The 26,654-nt window shown below is 36.9% G+C and overlaps 1 protein-coding gene across 3 annotated transcripts in view; it reads right to left on the reverse strand.

Moving 5' to 3' along the window:
• Positions 1-11,974: 11,974 nt before the first annotated feature.
• Gtf2a1 (general transcription factor IIA, 1, 19/37kDa) overlaps positions 11,975-26,654 on the reverse strand; it is a 38,389-nt gene continuing 23,709 nt past the window's right edge. For all 3 annotated transcript variants that reach the window (XM_005390237.2, XM_005390236.2, XM_013517226.1), the window contains exons 8-9: positions 20,344-20,433; positions 11,975-16,673 (exon numbers count right to left, since the gene is read on the reverse strand). In XM_005390237.2, the coding sequence (XP_005390294.1) occupies positions 16,566-16,673; positions 20,344-20,433 (198 nt within the window). In that variant the 3' untranslated portion in view covers positions 11,975-16,565. The remainder of the gene's footprint in view (positions 16,674-20,343; positions 20,434-26,654) is intronic.

Below are 26,654 nucleotides of genomic sequence, written 5' to 3' on the forward strand. Positions count from 1 at the left end.
GCAATGGTAGCCCAAAAAATCCAGCAGACTCAACCTCAGAATCAAAATGTGGCAGGGGTTAGAAATTTATTCCAAATGGGAGGAAGAGTGACATGACCTGAACAAATAACATTTCTGCAAAAAATTTAAGGAAAAGGAGAGAGGGAGGGGGAGGGGGAGGGAGAGACAGAGACAGAGACAGAGAGACAGAGACAGACAGAGAGACAGAAACAGAAAGAGAGAGATAGAGGAGGGGCAAAGAAAGAGAGAGGGCAGAGAGAGAGGACAGGGAGAGAGATGTAATCACTGCACCTGCGTCACTGGGTACTTATTATAGACACTTGGCAAGTCTGTCAGGTCAGTAAATGAGGTCAAGAACTTGTCAAACTGAAGGGTCATTGTCAACCAATGGAACAAAGACAGAATAGGAGGCAGAGGGTTCAGTACTTCTGAGCTGAGAATAAGGTGCAGCCTTCTTTCCAGAGCTACTTAAATATATCTTTTTCCCCTTTTCTCTTGCCAGAGGATTAGTGACTTGTCAGTGTATTCACAATGGACTGATGTCACCTATAGGACCTCACCTGGAGAGCACACTCTCCCACTACAGGCCACGCAGCTGAAATACGGGGAAGACACTGCTCACAGCTGTCCCCATATGTAACTGCCACGTCTCGCAACCCCACCCTTGCCTGTCGTTTTCTGAGCCAGCACACTGTCGTAACAACTAATTGTTTTGCTGTGGGTTCATGGTCCAGAGAATACAAAACCACTGTGACATGTGAGCCTCAAACAGTTACGCTTACTTACCTCGTTGCATTGGTCCGTAACAGAGGTCATGAGTTAGACGTCCCCATGTTGGCCTGACCCTAACAGTGCCAGAAAAAAAAATCAAAGAGATTTTCATCATTTTCATCAAGAGCCCTCTCAGCACCTTCTTGTTTTAATTGAAATTCCCTGAGATTGTTTGCCCCATTTAATAATGAGAGGTAAATTGGGAAATGGTAGATTTCCCACCTGTCTCCTTCCAACCCCACCTGCCCACAGATATACCCTTATAAACTACTCAGGTGCTTTTGTTTTGGTTTTGTCTTTTTGAAACAGAGTCTTGGTATGCAGTTCAGGCTGGCCTTGAGCTCCCGTTGTAGCCCAGGCTGGCCTTGAACTCACAACGAATCTCCTGCCTCAGCCTCCCGAGTGCTGGGATTATAGGCGTGCGACCCCACACCCAGCTTCTCAGGTGCTTTTCAAAGCAAGTTTCCTTTCTCAAAAAAGATAGGATTTTTAAATTCAGGCAACCCCACAGAAGGTTGCTTTGGGTTTTTTTTTGTTTTGTTTTGTTTTTTTGTTTTTTTTCTGGTACCGTGAATCGAACTCATGACCTCATGCTTGCCAGGCAGGCTGTGCCACTGAGCTAAATCCCCAGCCCCTAGAAGGTTGTTTTGTAAATAAACAGTCAAGGGGCAGAAACTAATCTAAGAATCACAGCAGATAGAAATGATTTTTGCAGCTTAATAACTTACATTTTCCATGCTGAGCATTAGATTTTGCAGGACTGTCTCTTCCTAAATTTCTCACAAGAATCAGACGGTATTCCCTGGATGATGCCACAGCTACTGATTTAGGCCCCTATGACACAACCCCTCTCTACTGAAATCTTTGGCCAAATCTTAAGTACAAAGCAACATAATTCCAGGAAACATTATCAGCATCCACGAGAGAAAGCAGACTTGAAGTTACTCTGCTTCTGCTTTGCTAGGTAGCTTTCCTTTTTTATGAAAATCCACAAAGGCAGAAATCAACCTTTGTGCTTGAGAGAGCTTAGTGCTGTCCAGCATCAAAGTATGTTCTGAAGGTCACAGGGAGGAACATAAAATACTTGTCAATCATTAAGCCTCTAGTGAAGAATGTTATGTTTTAAAATACAGACTTGAAGATGATGCATATTTGTAGGTGAAAGGTGAATTAAATTTGTAAAACAAAATGTTGGCAAATTTCCATTAAAATAAAGCCACATTTGCGCTCTGCCTGTCACATACTGAAGCACAAGCTGCGTATCACAGAACACTGAATTGTTTGAACACACAAAGAAATCTAGGGTTTTAGCCAACAGGGCTGGTGCTGATGGCCATTAAGAAACAACACAGTGTAATTCACCTGGAAAAACAACAACAGGAAATTATAAGCGTGACCACTGCATAATTTGACTATCTTTGCTATCTTTTTCATACTTGCAAAAAAAGTCATGGTTAAGTATTTCATAGCAAAAGCCAAAATATATACTCACTGAACACATTTTCCCACATTCTGGCACACACTTACATATGCCTTCGCCAGCACGGCCTCAATGATTGAGATCTGCCCGGTGGAATAGGCCCAGCGGTAAATACGATTACTTCTAGCCTCTTAAACCCTCCCATACAATGTCCTTGAGCTTTCTATCTTCCATATCTGCCAGACAGGAGCAAAGGATCCCAGGGAAGGGGAAAGTGTGGATGAACGCCCATGGCTGTAATCCATAGCCTACCCTAGGCTGTATCAGGGACAAGTAGCAAAACAAACTTCCACTGAGGTAAGCCACTGAATTCTTGAATTACGTGACCATTGCTGAAGTTTACCTTTACCTTCCTGGACTAATTCACATTCTTACACTGTATCGTCTCCTTTTATTTCAGAATTCTAACAACTATGGACAACATGTATGTATTTTTTCCAAAATTAAAACATATTTTAATAGTTTGTCCATGTTACTTGAGTTAGGCGAGTCCTTCTATGTAAAAGGTCTGACAGCACATAGCACAAGAGTTGTGCAATCATCTTGCTCAACTCTTCAGACCACCATGTTGCTATGGTTTAGATATGAAGCAGCTCCCGAAGATTCATGTGTTGAGGGCTTGATTCACAGCGCAGCAGTGTTCAGAGGTGGGGCCTGGAGAGGTGACTGGATCCGGAGTTCACATCTGAGTGGGTTCTTAGGAGTTTATTGGGGCGGTGCCTTTGAAGGCTGTATCTTGTTCTGGCCCTTCCTCCCCGCCCACCAGCCCCTCTGCCTCCAGTTGCCACGTGGTGAGCCGCGTGGCTCCGCCGCGCCCTTCCTCCACGGTGTTTCGCCTCCCCCTCCACCCAGACAGGACTGAGCCAGTTGACCTTGGGCTGAAGCCTCTGAAACTGTATCCGAAATAAACCTTCCCTTCTCTAAACTGATATCCTCAGGTATTTGTCACAGAGATGCAAAACTGACAGATACACAAGCCATCTCATTATGGTAAATTTAGAATAAAAATATTCTCAAAGAATTGGCATAAAACCCAAATAGTAAATAGTTGGGAGAAAAGTTTTAATCGGTGTTAAAGTCCTTCTTTCATTATTATTTCTATATGTTCATCAGCAGATGAAGGGATAGGAGAATGGAGTATTTACACTGTCATAAAGAAGAATAAGTTTGAGTCATTTGTAGGAAAATGAATGCACCATGAGGTAATAATTTTAAGTGTAACATACTAGACACAGAAGTTTAAGTATGTATAGTGCCTCTTATGTGAGAAACTCAAGGTAAAATAATATAAGGAGCAAAATAAAAGGTAAGATAACAGGAAACAGGGAGATAGAGCTTTTGCAAAGGAGGGGACCAAGGACGGCGGGAGGAAGAGGGGAGGAGTGGGGAAGGGGAACAAAAAGAATGAAGGTGACAGCTGGGCGTGGTGGCACACGCCTCTAATCCCAGGACTCAGGAGGCTGAGGCAGAAGGATCGTTGTGAGTTTGAGGCCAGCCTTTTCTACAGAGTGAACTGAAGACCAGCCTGAACTGCACAGTGAGACCCTGTCTCAAAAAGACAAAAAAAAAAGGATGAAGGTGTGTTATGTACACAGGCCAGCTCCCCATGGTGAATGTGATCATTACATACTGCAAAGATGCAACAATAGAAATTTCAAAAATTAGAATAAAAATAATTTCTCACTGGCCACTTCATGAAAAGGTACACTTTCTCTTCATGACACATTACTGTCAATAAATACCCTTCCATTATACAATTACTTTGATTTCCCATCTGTTAGCACAATCAAACTGACACAAAATTTTCACAGAGCCCATTAACTCCATTTGTCTTATTCTCAAATTACAGAAAAAATCACATTAAAACCTTATTCTCAGAATAATTTTGACTTTTTTTTTTTTTTTTTGTCATTTTGAGACAGGGTCTCACTATGCACAGGCTGGCTTGAGCTCACTTTGTAGCCCAGTCTGGTCTCGAACTTACAACGATCCTCCTGCCTCAGCCTCCCGAGTGCTGGGATTACAGGCATGTGCCACCACACCTGGCCAATTTTGACTTTTTTTGACACATGCCCTAATGCTGCATAACTGATAAAACCATATGACTTATGTGAACTAAATAAACGGTCAATATATGCCTAGAACAAATACAATTCAAAGTCCATAGGGGAAGGAACGTAGAGTTCATCATCTATAACTCTCTGCTAGACCAAAGTAAAATATCAAAAATTGAATAACCAATGGCATTTTCCAAGTAGAATTAACTTAGTCTGGGGGGTAACAGTAGTGGCACAAACAAAATATTTTTGACCCCATTATTTTATTTTTTAATTTTTATAACATATTTATATTTATATACATAACATATCAGATAATAACAGACATACATTTATATTTATATACAAAACATATCAGATAATAACATATCAGATTTATTTGCTATCACCTTTGCTATCACAGCTAAACTGAAATAAAAGTTTAAAATGTTCTTGCTTATATAAAGAACTCATGGTCTACAAGTCAGAGTAATTAAATGTTACTTTTTATTTATTTCACTTGAAGATTTTTCACACTAATATTTTCCTAGTTAGTAGACTTATCCATGTTTGTTAATTTCTTTTCCTACATTCTGTGTCCTATTAATTTCCATAATCTTTTTGCTAAAAATAGTTTTCTCTTACTTTTTTTAACCCAGGCCATACAAGTAGTAAATATATCTTTATTTCATCCTCACAAAAACTGTTTTTCTAAAGATGTCTTTATTTCATTTGCACCAAAAATAGGTTAGCTTAGCATAGGTTTCTAGGTTAAGTGATTTCTCCTGAGCATTTGGAACATACTAACTAGACCGCTCTTGTTTCTTTGAGGGTCCCTCTTCCGTGGGGAAGCAGCTAGACTCTAAAGTTAGACTGAGCCCCAACTTGGCACTGTCACTCGCTTGCTGCATGACTTTGGACACGAGCTAGAATCCTACCCTAGGAATCAAACCCTAACCCACTTCCTGTGGGCAAATAAAATCATGTCTAAAATATATTAATAATAGATTTTACTCTTTTTATGTGCTTTTCTTATTGTAAACATCTTGTCACTGTGTTTGCTTCTTGTATGTATAGAAATGTTTGTGGGGAAGGGGAATAAAAAGAATTTCCTTTTTGTTCATTATGTTCTTCTATTTTCTACCCATAACAGCATTTGAAAGGAAAACTCTCTGGCTCTGTAAAATACAATTTTCTCCCCTAATTCCAGCACAGATAACAGAGTTGGGAGAATTCTCTAAGTATGAATGGTGAGAACATTGATGGAAGTAGTTTTTTACTTTTTAAAATTCTTTCTCTTTCTCTTCTCCTTTTTCTTCTTCTTCGTCATTGTCAGGCAAGCATTTTATCACTGAGCTATACTTCCAGCCCACTTTGTACTTTAATGTCTGTGTGTGTGTGTATATATGTGCGTGTATATATACACACCCTCAGTTCTTCACAGCTTCATGAACTTCAGGCCTCAGCAAAAATACATATGATCTCCAGTTCTGTGGACTATATTGCCACTAGCCCTTGCTTTGTTTATATTAATGTAGGCCATAAAATTATGAATGCTTCTTTGAAAACAGATACCTTACATGAAAAAGATAAAGTCTTATATTAAGTCTTAGGATAAATTATAAAGGACTCAAATCCTTAGTGAGGGTTCAGTCCCAGGTTTAACACACATTCTCAGATATTTAAAGCAAGCATGACATGTTTGGACCTTTCAGTTATTTCCTTAGGTGCATACTTAGGATTTAAAACACAGGGGCAGTTGCATCCAAAGTTTTAAGTACAGGGGGCTGGGGATTTAGCTCAGCGGCAAAGCGCCTGCCTGGCAAGCGCAAGGTCGTGAGTTCGGTTCCTAGTACCGGAAGAAAAACAAAAACAAACAAACAAAAAACCAGAGTTTTAAGTACAGACTCATGTCCAAACTCCTCCTTCAATTTCACCAGAATACAGAACAGTTATGTATATTTTGCACTTAAGGGTATAACAAGTTATAGGCTAATTTCATTAATACTGATAAAACACATATTTTCAAAAATTAAAAGTAAGGTCAGAATGAGGTCCTTCTGCAATAAACATTTCAAAATACATCTATAAACCTTCGGTCACTCAATTTTCCTATTTGTAAAATGGGGAGGGCTCTGAGGCATACTACATAGGGTTATTTGAGAATTTATATACTGTACAGCAATTGTCTTGGTAATAAAAAGCAGTTGGTGTTTGCATTTATCTGGTTCAGCACTACATGTATGCTTGAATCTGTGAATGGTATCATTACAGTTTTTCTAGGAAAAAGCTTGGTCGGCGTCTCTGCAAATCTTGCCTTTCCTCCTTCCGCGAGTCCCCCTGGGAACTCCTAATAAATGTGTGCTAGACTTTGTCATTACGATCCCTGTTCCTAGCCACCTTCCCAACTTTTACTTTATTTATTTATTTATTTTTTGGTACCAGGAATCGAACTCATGACCTCAGGTTTGCCAGGCAAGCACTTATGCCTCTGAGCTACATCCTCAGCCTTTCCAACTTTTAACATCTTTCCTTTTGTGGGTTGTGCTTCAAGTAATTTCCTATAAATTGTTTTCATAGAATCAATTCTCCTTTTACTTATGAATATTCTCCCACATAACACATTACTTTTTAAAATTAATTTTAAAAACATGGATCTTCAGGCATGCGTGAATCAGGGGAAGCTTATTATAGGCAATTGCTCATGCCATTATGGAGGCTGAGAGGTCCCCAAGACACCATGAACAAGATGGAGGGCCAGGAAAGTTGACAGCACAATTCAGGGTGAGTCTAAATGTTTGAGAACCAGCAGCTCTGATGACCAAGAGCAGGGGAAAACCGGGGTCCCAGATTACGCAGGCGCAGAGAAATCACCATTCCTCGGCTGTCTTGTTTAGTCCTAAGGGACTGGATGCTGCTGCTCAGATTGAAAAGGGCAGATCTTCCTTACTCAGGCTGATGCAAATGCTGAGCTCTTCCAGGAGCACTCACACAGACGAGCCCAGACACCGCGTTTCATCACTACTCGTGCACCCCGTGGCTTGGGCGAGCCGGCACAGAACATTCACCATCACAAGGTCTTTTAATGTTATGTCTTACTTTGTTTTCAGATACCACCTCTTTTTACTATAGTGTTATTATCTACTTGTGAGTATAGGATTTAACTTATCTGTTTAATTAAATATATCATATTTAGCTTATTCTATTATTTTGAATTTTAGGCTGCAAGTCTTGCTGGTCATGTCATCAGTGTTCCCTTAGAGGGAACTGGTTTCGCATGTAATCTGTCATTCTGCCTGAGTAACTCATTAGCAAGGCTTAACTTTTGCCATTAGAGTTCCAGCTTACCAAAGGGATGGAAGCATTATATGCGGAAATATTGCTTTGCTTCTACTGCACACTTGGTATATTTCCAGCGGCAATTGTTGTTATTACTATTATTGTTATTTTTGCTTTGAGAGTCCACACTAAATGTAAATCTCAATTCTGTACTTAGACTTGGAGCTTGGCACTCTTGGGAGATTTTTGGCTTCTCCAGAGCCCTGAGTATATGTACACTTCCTTGAAAAGCAGTACAGAACAGAGGCTAAAAGCAGACTCTAAAGACTACGTGGATTTCAGTCTCCACTTGACTATGTAATAATACTGACCCTCAGGTATACGAAAAACATCTCTTGACTCAGTTCTCCACCTACAACCCTTCTTCAGTGACCAGTTATTAGAAAACATCCCTGCCTAAAATGGCAATGATAGCTAACACACCATGCAACATCCATTCTTTGTGTCCTAAGTGTTTTATTTAACTTAATCTTTACAATCTTAATCCTTACAACAATCTAACAAGGTAGGCATTATTACAGATACAGAAACTGAATCAAGAGTTTTTGCCTTTTTTTCCTAATGTACCTGAGTTTTGCTGGATTTCTTTTATTCTTTCTTTCTCTCTAACTAGAGGGTTATTTCTAATAGAATGAGCCTATATTGTCTATCCTGTGTGAGAAATAAAAAATTGAAAAGAAAAACAAAAATTTAAACATCTAACACTTAAACTGGTGAAATTTAAATAGTCATATCCTGCCATAAATTTTTTTTTTTTTTTGTCTTTTTTAGACAGGGTCTCGCTATGCAGTTCAGGCTGGCCTTGAGCTCACTTTGTAGCACAGACTGGTCTCGAATTTGCAACAATCCTCCTGCCTCAGCCTCCCAAGTGCTGGCATTACAGCCACGCGCCACCACGCCTGGCTCTGCCATAATTTTCTAAGCCATTATTCTGATAGCTGCAAAACTACAGTAAAGAAGACTGACTGAAATTTTCTGTGATTCCCCCCTGCATTTTCCCATTCCACACTCCTGGTGACAAAAGTTCACAGCAGCAGACATGGGATGTGGATTAGGATGAATAATTTTCTCTCTAGTTGGAAAGGACCCCTTCAACGAAAACCACTGACCAGATCAGGACTCAAATCTGGAACCTACCATTTCCTCTCTGTGTGTCTTTATGCAGGTCACTCAACCCTCATGGACCTCGGGACCTCATTTGTCAAATAGAGGACAACTTATGTCAGCGGCCCTAAGATTATAAGCTAATTCAGCCTTTGCAGATCACCATTTCTCTCACATTTCAGTTAAAATGGCTTAAGTCTCCATTCAGACGCAGAAGGGAATATAGCACACTGACTCCCATGCCCAATAGCTCCGGCTTCCCCGCATCTCTTAGATGTCTGTAACCCATGGAACCAGCAATGCTACTCCCATTTGACCCCTGAAGTTTTGTCTTCTCTTTATCCTCACTAGTCCAACAGCTTTTTCCTCTGGTTCCCCACAGTCCCCACAGCGCCAAGCCTTTTGAATGAGTCAGACCACATTTTGAAGGCTTGTGAGTAATGGGGATTTCTGGTAATGGGGCAGGTATGCCTCCCTCACAGAACCTAGTCTTTAAGTGCAACTTTACACACTGTTGCTCTCGACAGTTTCATCTGGATCCCCGTTTTCTCCTTCGGGACCTCCACACTCCTACACGAGGCTCAGGATCAGCCCTCTCCTCCTTTCCAGCCCTTCTTCATCAAGCTTTCAAGTTCTCACAGTATCTTGTCATTTTTCACACAGAGTAGTTTTTTTCCCTCCAGCTCACATTTGAACATACAAAACTCATTAAGATGCTTTAAAACTAAACACCATTTCCCCTCTGCTTCCTCAACCTACACCCCAACACAGGGTAAGCTGTGACTATCAGTTATGTAGAAGTACATTCCTAGCCGGAGACATAACCCAGCAGCATAGAACCTGCCTGGCAAGCGCAAGGTCCTAAGTTCAGTTCCCAGCACCAAAAAATAAAAAATTTTTTTTTAATTTTAAAAAGTGAAAAATAAAAAAAAATAGAATTACATTCCTAGAAGAGGTTCCCTTGCTCATCAATGTCTTTAAGACAGTCACTGATAACTTGAACCCAATCCCAGTTTTCTTGAAGCCTGGTATCCCAGTTCTGTGACTCTTATATTTCTACTTTTGCTTAAGCCAGTTTGGCTAGGTTTTCTGTACCTTGTAACAGAAGGAGTCCCGACTATAAGTAGGTGGTGACACGGGTCATTTCCAGACCCTTTGCTTTTTTCCAAATGGAAGAACAAAGCACACCAACACCAAGCAACAGCCATGGCATTTGGCTCTGCCATCCTGGAGCATTAGTTCAAAACTGAACTTGAGGGAAGGTAGCTGTAAGCCTAGCTACCACCATAGTCACTTTCATTGCAAAAGGAAGCTCGGGAATTGTGACAATTAAACCGGTCAATTAAACTGTCAATCTGCTTGAGAATCACGTAGAGTTTTAGTACAGCACACTCCTGGTGGTGTGTGGGTGGGTCGTGGAGGTGTGATTTGGGTGCTCTGCATAGTCCCCGGCCCCCTCCTCTCCTGTTTCCTTGCTCTGCTTCCCAACTGCCAAGTGAGCAGCTTTGTCCCAGCACACCCTTCTGCCAGGATGTTTCTGCTGTGGAGGTGGCTGATCGTGGACCGAATCCTCTGAAACCTGAGCACAAACACTTCCTTTAAGTTGTGTATGATGGGTATTTGGTCCAGGGACAAAAAGCTAATACAGTAAGCAACTGTTGCTGTCACACTCACCCGAAGACAACTCTGCCTTACACAAAACACCAGTTTTCCCTACTTAATCATTTAACCCTTAGGGGAAGGGAAAACCCACAACTGACTGCCAATTCCCACGTCAGCATGGCACAACTCCCCAGAGAGACTTTGATGTGGTCCCAGGTGTTTTTACTTATCTTGTCTTTTCGGAGTGATGGGTACAGACAGCGGAGTGCAGGGTACTCCCAGAAGGCCTCCTCTAAACAGAAATCAAGACCAGGCTGCTGCAGGGCCATGGGCTCTCATGAACAAGTCTAGCTAAGGGGTAAAGCATTTGTTCTAGGCAACCTAGGGGACAAAGACCTATTTCATCCAAACTAGGTAAAGCACCTTGGCCTCACTCTCCCAACCTTCATTATCATCTTGTACTGTGATCTTATGCAAATTACTTGGCTTCCACAAATCTCATCTATAAAATGAAGATAAGAACAAGCTCTTTCCAGGCTATTGTGAAATGTAAGAGCAGGTTAGGTTATTCTGGATTCAAGAAATATATATTCCTAATCCCTGTCCCTCTCCTTCCATTAAAACCAAATTTTTTCCAAACGTCTCTCTCTGGTTCACTAAAAACTGTCTACAAATTCTTTCAATGGCCTCCTCTCCACCTGTCTTTCTCAGTACTAGAGATTTGAGTACTAGCCCAGGGCCTTCACATTGAGCTACCCTCTACCCCAGCTTTTTTTTTTTTTTTTTTTTTAAATTTTTGAGATAGGATCTTGCTAAATTGTCCAGCCTGGGCTGGAACCTGTGATCCTCTTGCCTCAGCCTCCCAGTGCACTGGGATTACGGGTGTGCACCACTACACCTGGGTCTTCTTCCATTTTTAATACCCTCCCTGAGAACAAGAACTCTCACAAGGTTCTTTTGTTGTGAAAGGTGAAATTCTACATGGATACTCCAGCATATATATATGCCAAAAACAGGGATTTCAGAACATGAAAATAACGTTAAGTACATCGGAGATAAACACACACTCCAAATATTATAGAACATGTATGCCACTTCAGGCTAAGGCATGAGCCAGATACACGTTCACGATAAAGGAGAGGAAGCTGTAGAGATGGCAGGGAAACCTGTGCTTGCACAGATTCAGGGAGACATTAATGACTTTGAAACAATTGTGTTTCACTTCCTACAAATGCACCTCCAGCAGTAGCCTGGACTCTGTAGTGAGATCCTCTTTCAAAATGAATAAATAAAATGCTTTCCCTCTCCGGTCTACTGTAGCCGGATGCATGGCCTCACCAGCTCAACCTCCCCAGCAACCAAATCTTTCACTTGGCACTTCTTAATTACAGCACATTGTTTTCTGACCTTTTAAAATTTTTTCAGCTGTACTAGTCATTTCACATTATGCAAATAATTATGAAATTAAGCAAATTCTGAAGCTTGCTCACTATGTACCAAGCACCATTCTAGGACTATTATATGTATTATCTCACCTAATCCTCAAAATCTCATCCTTGTCATTTCAGACAGAGAAATTAAGTACACAAAAGTTAAGATCATAATCAATGTAGAAACTTGAATTAAACTGCAAAATACAAGATTTACTGGCAATAAATAAAATATCTTTATTATGATTACTTTAAAAGTTAAAATTTGCATGTTTCCTTGATAAAGTAGTCTAGAACAGGATAAAAAAATTACAAAAAGGCAAGCTCTTTCTTAATGATTCATTTGAATTAACTATAAAATTAAAACACCTAATTATTTAATACTTTCTAAAATAACACAAAATATATGCAATATATAATATAAACCTCAATAATCCAATTCCCCTAATAATCAATTATTTACAAACACTGAACTAAGAGAAAAGGATTTAGCTAGACAAATCAGAAACAATGTTCTTGAACAATTTTATCCTACGTAATCTATGCTCTGGAGTAGAAATATCCATGTAATACAATATAATTTTGTATTCTTACACTTAGTGGTGTGAGCTTATCCCAACCTAAATTCCTGTGTGTCTTGAAAATACAACTTTTTAAAAAGCTATTAAGAATTTTTAAGTTTATTTGTTGAAACTAACATTCAAAACATATCTTAAAAGTACAGAATTTAATGATACCCTTGTTGTTAAAACTTATCCTCATTAACAAGGTAAAGCATTTTCCTTTCTAAACTTTCATAATTTTATTGTTATCTATGTAACAATAACATGGACTAGTAAGCAAAGCAAGCAACATTACTTTTTTAAATAACATCTTTAATTAAAGTTTTTGCAAAGGTAAAATATTAAACTTAAAATAGGTCTTAGTACATCAAAATACTAAGTTCTCTAACTGTATTTCAAGATGGCCTTTAAAACATAATATCCCATATATCACAGAAGAGCAACCTTGATCTGCAATTGTACAGAATGAATTTTACAAACATAATAAATATATTTATGTCCTTACACATAACAGTATGTACAACAGCAGTTGACAATAGTAGCTCAGAACAGTAAAAAGGATTAGCTCCTCCCCCCAAGTCGTAGCGCTAATGCGTACTGGATTTAAGGAAACTTAACTCAAAGAACAGTTACTAACTGAATGTAGTTCTTCCCTTAAAAGAGAAGGCAAAAAAGTTTTTGTTCCTTAAAATACACAAAATATTAAGTTTGAGGCGTTCTTCCTTAAACCACAGAAAATGACAAATGATAGACTAAGGCAGGCTTCAAGAATATAAATTTCAGAATAATTTCTGTAGCATAATAGAAGATTAAAACTAACACAAACTTATGAGGAAACACATAAACAGCTACTTTTTAAACCAACAAATTCAAAATCTGCTATAGCTGATTCAAACAGATAGGCAGAAGACAGACACATGAAGTGAAATGAAAATGTACAAAAACAGATCAATAAAACATTGCACAAAAGCTCAAAAAAGTTCAAGGTGAAATAATCTGAAAATATAGGAACTTTCTCAAGTGGAAGAAAATACTACATTATAAAGGGAATTCCCCAGAGGAAACCATGTCTGCTTTCCCATACAAGGCGTATTTACCCTCTGATAATAATGGTGACGTTATTGCTATGAGATAATAAAAAAAATTACTCTTAGAGGGAGACAATTCTTTTTATTCCTCCCTAAAAGTCAGGAAAAAAAATCCTTGATATTCACTATAGCAAAAGAAAGTCTTTATACAAAAGCTATTATATTTTTATGTTCTTATTTTCTAAAAGCAGTCTATTATGCTTATTAAGAACACATTATAATCACTATACACACTGCTCAAATCTTGATGCAATCAGTTATCAGTGGCTTTGATTTTTAAAAAGGCAACAGCGTAAATGTGACATGACATTTTAACAGAAAATAATGTGAATATTTCAAAAATATAAAAGCCCAATATAAAGATCCCCCTCATAAACAGACATTTTGCTCTAGAAACTAATTGCACATTAAAGAGTTGTTTTAGCCACACGTGGCACTCCACAGAAATGAAATGTGCTCCCAGGCATTCAAGTGGTCCGATTCTAAAAGTGACCACCAAGCAAGAGTCTGGATACTGAAAGGCACACACTTCCACACGTCAGTAATTTTGTCAATTCTCCCTTGCGCTGATTAATGTTACTTTTTTAAAAGTAAAAGGTGCCATCACCATCTGTGCAAATCTAAACAAACCCTCTTCTGCAACCACTGCTTATTTTCTCAATACTAAGTCAGAACTGTTTTCCCCCTTTGGACGAACAAACTACTTTCATATTAAAATCCTGAAGGAATCCCTTGCCTTTCCAAAGGAATGATATTTTAATGTAACCTAACAAAATTATTTTTTAAATATAATGTTAAAAGTATGATTAAGAATTCAAAGCAAGTGACATTCATACAGCAAAAGCCACTATAATAAAAATAAAACATGCTATTTTATTAAAAAGGAGCACAATGCAGTAATATATAAGAACACAATTTGATATGCAGTGTTATTTGGACCAGCTTTCAGAATTTTTAAAGGTTAAAAAAAAAGCATTTGCAAGTATGCTATAATTAATATGCAGCACACAGGTGCAAATACAAATGGTTATTTCCTGCTTCAAAATAACACTAGTGAGTCATTCTGAAAGCAGTGGATGTTCATGTGTGAAAATACAGCTATAGTAACAGGCCAGTATACAATGCTACTATGAGTACGAATGCTTTCTACAAAGAGGGCCAAGACATGCTACAGTATTCCGAGGTTCAGTAGCATTAAGAACTACTAGATAGCCAAAGGGTTTAAACTTACACAACACTGCTGCACTTTCATAGGTAGTTCAAGTCGTTGACTTCTTCACTGAGGAAATATTAACCTACTAGTAACCATACTAAAGGACAGCTGAACAAGACTTCTGTGATTTTACCCCCTCCCTTCTCTTCTCCCAATCTTACTAATAAAGAAAACATAACAAAAATCGTGTGTGCTTTGAGTGTAGTGGGGTAAATAAATTTCCCCTTGAAAGATTAATATTGTCAAAATAAAAGCTGTTATTACCTGTGGTGGCAAATAAAACTTAACAAGCATGCTAGATACCACCATCTGCACCAAAGTTCAGAACATAAATTAAAAAGAGGTTGGTAAGAGGGTTGGGAAGTAGACAAAAAAAATTTTATTAGCCTTTTAGAAAGATTTGTGTTTAAAAGAAAATACTATAATAGCTCACAGTTTTCTCCTTTGTAATGTACTTTACTGTTACTTCTGGAAACACATAAAGGCAAATAAGAGAGAAATGGAAGACAAAAAGCATCAATACACAAGTAACTTAAAACACCTATGAATTTTGTCAAGAGAAACCATGAGAAATCAAATTAGTACTTAGAACACAAAAGTCAAGTTGAGTGTTTCTGCAGTTCTCCAAGGCAGCTGATGCAAACACTGCCGAATTGTTCTTCAGAGCCCTTACAGAAATACAGGGCTTCGCATTCTTAATATACATAGTAAAATTTCTATTATTTTAATATACACTCAAATTTCTATGCTTCTTTTCATTGTGCAAACTGGAGCCCAAGTCTACCTTTATCAATGGCCCAGATGAGCCACCCAATGAAAGAGAGGTAAATATGTACTTAGTGGCCCACCTCCCTCATCCTCCCTCCCCAATTTTCCCCTCAAATTACAAAGTTGCTTTTAAAAAACTTGTTCAATTAAAATAATAGGTTTTTAAATTCTTTACTAGCAAACACAAGAAACTTTTATAATTACTAAATTGTTTAATAAAAATCCAGGTCCTCACCACCTGTCCTTATGCTTCAATGTACAGAATGATATCTGAATATTTAGCTTAAAGACTAAATGCATATATAAGCACACATTTCAGGCCAACAAGAAAAACCTTCATATACTCAAGTACATACAATTTTAGTTAGGTGATATCTTTATAAAATAAAAATATATTCCTGAGGAGCCAATTGGGAGTTTCATTTTGAAGTGTAGGACTAAACAGTTTTTCTATAAGTAAATTAAAGTTGTCACTTTAATTCCATTTAACTAAAACCCAAGTCTTTAAAGTATGAAAACCTAATGAAAATAAATATCCATTCCTGGGTTAAATTTTTGTCTCAGAACTGATCACTGATTATACTTCCTTCAACTCTTAACTAGATGTTTTACAGCAGGGAAGAGGTATGTATTATTAAGGGAAAATAACAGGTAAAAAATTTTAAGACCTATTATGAGAGTTTTAAATTGTTTACAAGTGAATTAAAATTCAACACCATAATTCTTACCCTTTTGTAAAAAGCTCACACGTAATTTTTACCAAATATAACCACATACAATAAACAGTTTCATTTCAATCTATCAAAAGGAAGTTTCTTCAGTTCATTCCAACAAGTGTCTTCTAATGGAGCCCAAGTTGGAGGAAGGAATATAGACAAAGCTTTACATGCTAATTACCGGTGGCAAGTTCCTGTATTTAAAATTGACAATTATGATTTTCCTACACAAAACCCAACCCCCACCCCAACAATCCCCGATACTACAGTTCCATGGCTTGCCAGTTAGAAGTAGTGTCTATGCTGTCAAGGTCTATCTTTGTTCCAGTAGCTTTGCTTCTACTGCACTTTTCTGACATGCAGAAGTGAAGTTTTGGTTGGTATATGTCCCAAGTTTCAAACCATCCACTTCAAATTTTTTTTAAGTTTCTTTTATTTATAAAAGAAGCAACTCTTCACCATTCTGCATCTCCAATGGCTTTGGAAAATATATAATCTCTTCCATTAAGATTCATAATGCCATCCTTCAGATGAAATTTCCACTTATTTTTACTTCTGTGTATCTAAATAAACAAAAACAAAATTAGAATATAAGAGTTAGAATTTTAAAAAACCACAAAAATTCTGTAAAATTTCCTATTACACAATATTGTACTTCCAATTTACTAAGTTTAATTTGACTACCTCTTCCCTAAAAAGTCTCTCGCTGCATGGGTTTTCAGAAGTAAATTTATCTGTAATAAGTATTATATTACTGCTTGGGATATGTGTTCATTGAAGTGGTTCATTTATAAGCAATTTTTTTAAACCAAAATCCAACTCTTTATATAGTATTCTCATGACCTAACATAGAACTCCTCATTTAATAATGCAGAAATGATCACCAGGTACAGATATTTTCTGAGATCCCAATCCTAAAATCCTGCACCTCAGCTCTCAGTACACACACTCTCTACAGACTGTTCTTGGCCAATGGTTTTTCAGTCACTGCCTAAATATGATTAAAATTAGAGGGAAAACAATTCCAAATTAAGTTATTAATTTTGGGCACAGCTTTTTTGTCTTTTGTATATTTTCCCCTACTGGAATATGCCTCCTCTAGCTTCCACTCATGATTCTAGCTCTGCCTTCTGAAACGTAAAAAACTACCAAACCCTTAATGTATATGAAAACCATTCATGTTCTTCCTCTAGACTCAAACTTTATTATTAAAATAAGAACACAAACAAGTTTAAGCAACAAACAGCAGAGAGAGACTCATAGATTAAGCAGTCTCTTAAAGCTCTGATCTCAACAAAGTAGACATTAAATCTACTATCTTACAGTGGGTGAGTTAAATGTCTAACAGACAATATGTCCGAAGTTGAACTCCTTATCCTAACCCTGCTCCAAATGCAACCCCTTCCCATCTGAGTTGATAGCAACACCATCCTTGTATCCAGTACCTCATCCAAGTACCCTGGACTCAGTCCTGATTCTCTTTTTTTTCCCCCCTAAAATACAACCAAGAGGTAGGAAATCTTGTTGACTCTTAAGAAAAAAAAAATCTATCTCTCATCAACTTTAATAACAGCACCACAATCTGAGTCTCCACTATCTCTTCCTTGTTTCTACCCTTGTTTCCTCTCTACACTCTACATTTCACAAAGAAGGCAAAGTAATCCTTTTCAAATTTAGATCAGATCACACCATTTCTCCATCTGAGACCTTCTGATAGCTTCTGCATATATTCAGAATAGGAGCCCATGTCCTTATAGAGATCCACACTATCTGCCTCCCTGTGTTGGTCTACAACTGATCCTCTCCCCAGCTGAGGTGCCTCGCTGCTCCTCACACAAAACAAGCAGGCTCTGCCACAAGACAGGGCTGTTTGATTAAATGTTATCTACTCCAAAGACCTACTTAACGGACTATTCTATTTTAAACTAAAACCTGTTCCCTTTCCTTTCTCATTAGTATTTTTCTATAGCAAGTATCAACTTGTACTATGGCATATTAATAAATTAATCATTTTAGCATCTGTCTACCTACACTGGAGTAAGCTTGCCAAAGACAAGGAACTTCCATTTTGCTCACTAGTGTATCTGAAGCTCTTGTGACATCACAGGAACTCAGTAACCATTTGCTAAATGAAAAGACCTGTCTCCCTCTTTAAAAAATTCCCTATAGAGTATAATTATCCTAAATATGGATACATAAATAAATATATTTCCAGCATGAACCAAGTCAATGAAACCTGAATTACATAGACAAATTAAGAGATGAATGTCCAGGAAATAGGAATTCCCAGAAAAGTAAGGGAACCGACTTCATTTTACCAAAGGGCAACTTGTTCAAATGTAAAACAGTTTCATAGCTCAAACGCAGTCCATGTACTCAGAACTGAAGCCATTTTAGGCAACAGATGGTAAATATTCTTATTTGAACAAAAGTACAAAGTACAATTTGAAAAGTAATTCATTTACTAGCATAAGTCCTTCATGAAGGAATATCCCAAATGCTAAGAGAAAGGCCCCTTAAATTTTTCAGTGAGAACTTATTAAAGTAAAATTAGCTATAAAGAAAGCTGAAGCCTCTACACTGTATGTCATTTTCATCAAATGTTAGAACAATCATCATCTAGCTACACTTCAGAGCTCTACCACATTATTACCGTTTAATAACTAAGATTGCTTCGACTGGCATTATAGATCTTGCCGTTCCTTCTATTTCCTCCTCAACAACTTACTCATTGAAATTTTAGAGTTTAGGCTTCAAAACTAAATTCTTTAATCAGTCTAAGATAAAGATCTTCTTCTGCTTACTAAATCTTACATTTTGTTATTACGAAACTATGTTTTGGATAATTTAGTTAAAATCAGTTCCCTTGAGACTTCCTCACCAAAAAAGGTTTATTGGTGCCCGCTGTTTTAACCTCATTACTCTTTCTCTGTACGTGCATCTCAGGAAATTAATTTGTTATAATGTTTGTGGTATAAAGTCATTCAACTAGAAATTATAACACACAAAGCAGATGCACTGAAACTCTCAATAACCCCTCAATTTTTCTATAAAGATCACTGGTAGCTAACTCCCGGGATATTATCTTTTGATTAGAAAATAAGATCCACTGTTGTACTATTCTCCCTACTGGTCTGTTTATAATAAGCAGAGCTACTTACCACACTCATTTCTAAAAAAGCAAACCCAATTTAAGGTTTTTCTATTTGTAAAGGAAATTTCACCAGTACACAAAATTTACATGTTCATGACTATATCTCCACTACGCAGTATAATGTTTACTACTTGTAGGTATTCAATAATTACTGGTTAAACAAACTGAATGAATGGTTACCAAAAAAAAAATCCAATTATTTCTGTTAGGAGTTTCAGCATCTGGTAGAGATCTCTATTGAAATTAAATTATAAATATTAGAAATCTCTAACTACAGAAGAAAATTAATTTTATTCCAATTTAAATGTCTTGATTATGAAAATCTCAGTAATAACATGAATAGCTATAACAAAATCCTTGGAAAAAGCATCCTGTTTAAGAATTAAGAACATAAAGAATCAACAGTTAATTGTTATGGAATTTAGTTTAAAATTTCCTTATTATTGCAAGATTACATCAAAGCTATATAACATTTTTAAATAATTCTCAGTAAAACTCCATTTTTGGTAGTCCTGTTTACTGCCCTACTCCACTTCTTAGTAATAAATATAAGTCAGAGATTTTAATTAAATCCTTTTAGCTGTGAGATTGTTAAGCTAATGAAAAACAAGATTATGTTATTAAAATATTTACTGTTAAAGGACAAACTCTAAATAGCTTTGTTAGCCAGGTGTAGTGGCACACGCCTGTAATCTCAGCACTCAGGAGGCTGAGGCAGGAGGATTGTTTCAAGTTCGAGACCAGTCTGGGCTACAAAATGAGCTCAAGGCCAGCCCAAACTGCATAGTGAGACCTTGTCTCAAAAAGACAATCAATCAATCAATCAATCAATCAATAGCTAGCTAGCTTTGTTTACAAGTTGAGATATTCTAATTTGAAAAAAATTATTATTTTTTAAGTATAAAATGAAATTAGTTTTATTCACTGTTAAAAATAATCGATGATAAAGTAACATTTTCACATTGTTTATAAAGAATAAGAGTCATTAATCAGTAGCCCAAATGTTTCAGTGGGGCAGAAACCAGAGTTTAGAAAAGAAATTACACCAAAAATAGTAACAGCTGATCTGACACCCTTACCTTATCATACTGGCACACAACAACATTTTCCGTGTCAAAGAGCTCCTGCCCTTCCTCATCACTCACATCATCTTCACTATTGAGGGGCTCCTATGAGTAAGAAAAAAATTTATAAATAAATTTCCTTTGTTGCTATTAAAAGTACCTTCTAATATTTGAAGAAGAGAGACAATGACCTTGATGTTCTTCGAGAACCAAGTGTCAAATGCACATTTTTATGTACCACAGAGGCAGTACAGTATTAATCAGCTGTTATCTAATGATTATTTTCTAATGTTAATCAGATTTCAGTAAGAAATTAAATGTAATTGAAAGTTTAAATATGGAAGGTTTAATGAGGTAATACACACCAGCAACAGTATTAAAGTAAAATCTGGTGAAACGAGGACGGGAGGACAGACTAGTTAGCAGCCTGGTTTGGGACTTCAACAACCAGGCCTCTGGATACAAATAAGCACTGTCCACCATGATCATCATTATGGTTGGAGGCATGAAGTGTAAATTAAGATTCTACTCTTTTAAGGGTTGGAAAAATCTCAGTACTAAAAAGAACAAAGGGTCCAAATACATCCAACTAGAGCATAAAATGAACAACTATGTCAAATTATACTTCAGGTGCAGCAGGAGATAAAAGATTTAATTCAGATATCTAATAAATGGAGAAAAGGAAGATAGGCAAAACAGAAGTAGAAAGGACAATGCGAGGATGGTAAGACTGGGTCTATGGCTACTCACACACAAGTGTCCAGGGACACGCACTTTAACATCAGTATCACCAACGTATGAGAAGTGAGATTTATCATTTAAAGTGTACAGTTCAGTTGCACCAAGAACATCTGTAATGTAGCCATCACTACTACCCAGTTCCAGAACATTTCATCACCTTTACCAATTAAACAGTCATTCTATTCCCTCTCATCCTTAGCAATTACCACTCTGCTTTCTGTAACCTATTCTAGACATTTCATAAAAATGGAATCAGATAAAATATGGGTTTCTGTTTTGTTTTTTGTGGTGGGTGTACTCAAGATTAAATGCGGAGCTTTCTCAATGAGCTACATATCCAGCCCTCTTTAAAACTTATGATACAAGGTTTCTCCAAGTCATTAAGTTGCCCATGCTGGGCTTTCACTTATGCTCACTCCTGCCTTACCCCCTCAAAGTGCAGTAGGTGGTCTTTTATATTTGGTTTCTCTCATTCTGTTTTCAAGACACAGCCATGTGGTAGCAGGTATCACTACTTCATTCTTTATGGCTTAAAAATATTCCAACATACGAATACCATATTTGATCATTCATCAGGTGATAGATATTTGTGTTCTTTTCATCATTTGGTTAACATTAATACTGCTACTATAAACACTCATGTACAAGTTTTTGTTTGAATACTTGTTCTCAATTCTCTTATGTATATACTCGGGTAGAAATGCTGGGGCCAAACTCTTTTCCCCAGAAGCCACACAATTTTACATTACCACCAGGCAAACACAAGGGTTCTATTTTCTCCACACCCTCACCAACTTTTATTTACTACAGATATATATTTATATACCTTGGGACCATACATTAAGTGAAAACACAAATTTAAATACTGCACAATTTCTCCTATATGAGAAACCCATGTAATTTCAGTTCACAAACTTAATTTGTTCTACAATTTTGAAAAGACGGTCACGTTTGTGGTTATGTAGGAAATATGGCTGCAGTTGTGTTTGTCACCTGATGGAGAGCTTGCAAACAAAAACATTTGTGAATCACAGTACCACTGTATGAATAAAGAGCAAAATAAAGAGACAGATAATACAAAGTAGAGAGATCTTTCTCAAATGAGAAGGGGACAAAAGATGGATCGATGGGAGGTAAGAGGACAGAAAAAAACTGAAGGGAAAAAATGAAAACACAGTTTTTGCAAATGGGAAGGGGACCAAGAGTTGGAAGGAGCACAGAGGAAGGAGAGGGGTAGGCAATAAAAAGAATTGAGATGTGCTATGTATATGCAACAACTCCCCATGATAAATGTAATTATTAGGTGCTAAAACTATACTAATTGAAAAAAATAAGGCTAATGGGAATTAGAAAGAAATCAGAGAACACAAATGGAATAAAAAATCTGTTTACAGACAGTAGAAAACTTTTCAAACCTGGGAAAGGAGCCAAACATACAGGTTAGCCAGGTTTACACAATGCCAAACAACTACAATGAAAAAAAACCCATGATACAACATATTCAAAATCTCTGAAGTCAAATACAAGAACAGAAAAAACTGTTTTAAAAACTGTCATAGAAAAGTAAAACATCACTTACAGAAGTAAACCCATAGGGATTACATCAGACTTTTCAACAAAAAACACTAAAGGCTAGGAAAGCTTTGAGTAAAGTGTTTTAAGTCCTAAAAGAAAACTTCCAACTCAGTATAATGTACAGAATCTGCAAAACTACTTCAAAATTGATGAAGTTATGACATTCCATGACAAAAAAACACCTAAGTAATTCATGAACACCAAACCAGCATTCTAGAATATACCCAAGAATATCCTAGACACAAACAACAAAGAAAACAAAGCCAAAAAGTCAGACAGAATGAATGTATCAAGCAAGGTAAATAGTTAAGCAAGAAGGAAAAGATAAAGCAATCAACAACACAAATCAGTAGTAATTCTCAATGTAAATGACCTGAATTCCCAATTAAAACATACAAACTGAAAAACTGGATCAGAAAACAAAGACCAACACACTCAGGAAGTACATCTAATCCAAAAAGAAATTTACAGATCAAATTATTGAATTTGAAAAGATCAAGCAAATAACAACACAATGATAGTGAACAAACTCAGTGCCTACAAAAATAAGTAAACAGATCAAAACAAAGAAATATCAGAGTTGAACCTCACTGTTGAACAAACTTAATAAATATCCACTGTTTTACCTAACTACAACAGAATAGCAGAATTCTACACAGAATTCTCAGCAGCATAAGGAAGTTTCTCCAAAACAGACCACATCCTAGTCCATAAGTCCTGCTTAAGGAAATACAAAAGAACTGAAATTACTCCATGTATACCATCATATCATAATGCATTAAAACAAGAAATCAATCACAAAAGAAACCACAGAAATTTTATAAACACCTAAACATTAAATAACACACTCTGGAATACTCAATGAGTCACAGAAGTCAAGGAAAAAATGAACAATTCCAAGAATCAAACAATAATCAAAATAATAGATCCACTCAAAGATGAGCAACTGAGAGTCAGGCATGGTGGCGCATGCCTGTAATCCCAGCACTTGGGAGGCTGAGGCAGGAGGATTGTTAAGACTTCAAGACCAGCCTGAGCTACAAAGTGAGCTCAAGGCCAGTCTGAACTGCATACTGAGACCCTGTCTCAAAAAGACAAAAAAAAAAAAAAAAGCTTCAAAAAAAAGAAAAACTGTTCAACATCCATGGCCATTGAGATGCAAATCTGAACAGCACTTAGATTCCATTTTATCCCAGAAACAATGGCTATCATCAAAAAATCAAATAATAAATGCTAGTAAGGCTTTAGGGGAAAACGAGCCTTTCTCCATTGTCGGTGCGAATGTAACCACTATGGAAATCAGTACAGAGCTTCCTTAAGAAGTTAAAACTAGAACTTCCATTTGACCAAGCTATTTTCCTTCTACATATTTTTCTGAAAGAGTTAAAGATGTCATATTATAGTGATAATGCATATCTATGTTTATAACACACAACTCACAACAGCTAAATCAAGGAAGTGGCCTATATGTCCATCAGTAAAGGAACTAGTAAAGAAAATGTATTTATACCCAAAAGGGTACTGAGTACTACTCTGCCATAAAGAAGGACAAACTTGAGTTATTTGTAGGAAAATGGACACATCATGAGACAATAATATTAAGTGAAACAAATCAGACATGCAAGTGTCTTACATGAGAAACCCAAAGTATGAATAATTTAAAGTATAATTTCCCCACAATAAATGTAATCACTATATAGCGCAAATAAGTAATAATAAAAATTTAAATTAACTCAAACAGATAAAGGAAGTGTTCAATGAAAAATGGACATATGAATATTTCTGTTGTAATAAAGACACTACTTAATTTGTAGAAAAATTTATCAATTTTCAAAGATTACAATCTAAAAAGACATTACATGCAAAATTATGCTGCCAAATTCAATTTATACAGAGGAATGTTTAATGGATTCGATTATAAAAGCAGCAAATCTAATTGCAAAAAAACTCAAAACTGTTTACAGAGCATATGTTCATTAAACAATATTCAGAAAGTACGCACATACATGCTGAGTATGACTGCGCCTGCCTGTAATCCCAGCACTCAAGAGGCCGAATCAGGAGGGCAGCCACAAACTCGAGCGAGTCTGGACTACACAGTGAGCTCAAGGCCAGTCTAAACTAGAGCGTGAGACCCTGTCTCAAAAAACAAAATGTGTAGCTATACGCTGTCCTGATAAAAACACAGATTTTTCTCAAATCACTTTGTCTCACCAGACCCTAGCCAGGTGAACTGAAGAAACAGGACAATAAATCAAGAGATTTGGGGAGTAAAGCTACAAATTTCATATTTTATGCTTTGACAACAGATGAAAGTAATGATACTTGAGATATAATTCAACTTGCCACTTTTATGAAAGGTACTGATAACAAAAATAATGTCACCAAAGAAATGGCTTTTTTGGTGCCATTAAAAGACAAAACTAAAGTCTCTTGGCTTGCAGGAAGCAGTAAAAATTAGATTAAAGCAATTTTCTTTAACCTTTATCAACATACCTGTTATAGCTACTGTCAGTTCCCTGCTGATGGTCGGCAAAAATTGGACATAAATGAATTGGCACATGCAACTCCAGAGCTGATGTGCTATCACTACATCATACACCAAAACAAATGTACGTGCAACTATTTTTAAAGTGGATGTCATTCAAATTGTCACAGCTGTGAGTTTCCTAAGCCAGGGGATGGAATCAATACCAATTCTTCAATATGGACCTTGACTTTGGGGCCATCATTTATTTTTCTAAAGAAAAGTGGCTAAGCTGGAGTAACATGATGAAAAGACTGCATAATGAAATCAAGTCATTTATAGAATCAAAAGAAAAATTTACGCCTGCCTGGCAAGTGCAAGGTCGTGAGTTCGGTTCCCGGTACCGGAGAAAAACCAAAAAAAAAAAAAAAAAAAAAGAAAAATTTATGCCAGAACTTGAGGATGAACAATGGCTCATAGGATTTAGCACTTTTGGTAGATTTCATCACTCATTTAAAAGTACTATTAAAAAAATAAAAAATAAAAGCACTAGACAGCCATCTTCAAGGTAAAAAATCAACATATGTGTACTATATTACCATATGACAAGCTCAAGTTATGGCAAATAATTTTATGCATTTTGATACATTAAACAGTTTTGAGTACTGCAACCTTGCTCTGTGTTTTGATTCATTTTGTCAGCAGGTTTCAAGTCTGAAAAAGTCTCTCAGTTTCAGTGGACATAAATATATTCCCTGCAAAATTTCAAATGGAATGGAGAGAGTTCCAATCTCAGAGTTGAACTCTGAGAAAAATATGATCATGTCTTTTTACTAGACTTTCATTAAGACCTATTAGACTACAGAAAAACACTCCTCACTTCACAATCACACTCTATGCATGCCATTGCTTTTTAGGCAGCAAATACATTTGCAAAAGTCTATTTTCAAAGATGAAGCATATGACAAGTAAAATTAGATCAAATGTTTCTGAACAGTGCCTTGAGAACTAAGATTGCAATCATTTCCATCAAACCAGACAATGATGCAGTAGTTTTATGAAAACAAAGTCAAATATCCCTCTTGTTTTATGTTCCTGTTGCCCTATTTAAAATGGCCCTCCTGATGTGCAGTTACTGCTATAGGAAAGTATTAACAGCTTCATTTCATATAAACATAAGCAGCTTCCAACACTTACATAGAAGACTAAAAATATATCTGGTAGTTAAGTAATTCTGCAGTGACTGTGTTTTGTATTACTGTGGAGATATGATGACAATGTAATTAATTACAATTTGAAGTGTTCTACATAACCTTAATTTCGACATTCCCTCCCTTTCTCTTCTTTGGAATTTCCTTTCAGTGAGCAACTTTCCCATCCTCCTGCTGTGCTCCTTTTCGGTAGGAATCTAGAAGTATTAGACTGAATGGGAAAGCACTTGGTGTCTCTGGGCTGGGGATCACAACTTGAAAAGCCTCCTGAATCCAGTCTGATGGAGGTCACACCTCTCTGTGACAACAGAAGTTTCCTTATTCACTTCATT

The sequence above is a fragment of the Chinchilla lanigera genome, unplaced genomic scaffold, assembly GCF_000276665.1.
Source record: "Chinchilla lanigera isolate Chin_1 unplaced genomic scaffold, ChiLan1.0 scaffold00037, whole genome shotgun sequence".
In the NCBI taxonomy this organism is placed as follows: Eukaryota; Metazoa; Chordata; class Mammalia; order Rodentia; family Chinchillidae; genus Chinchilla; species Chinchilla lanigera.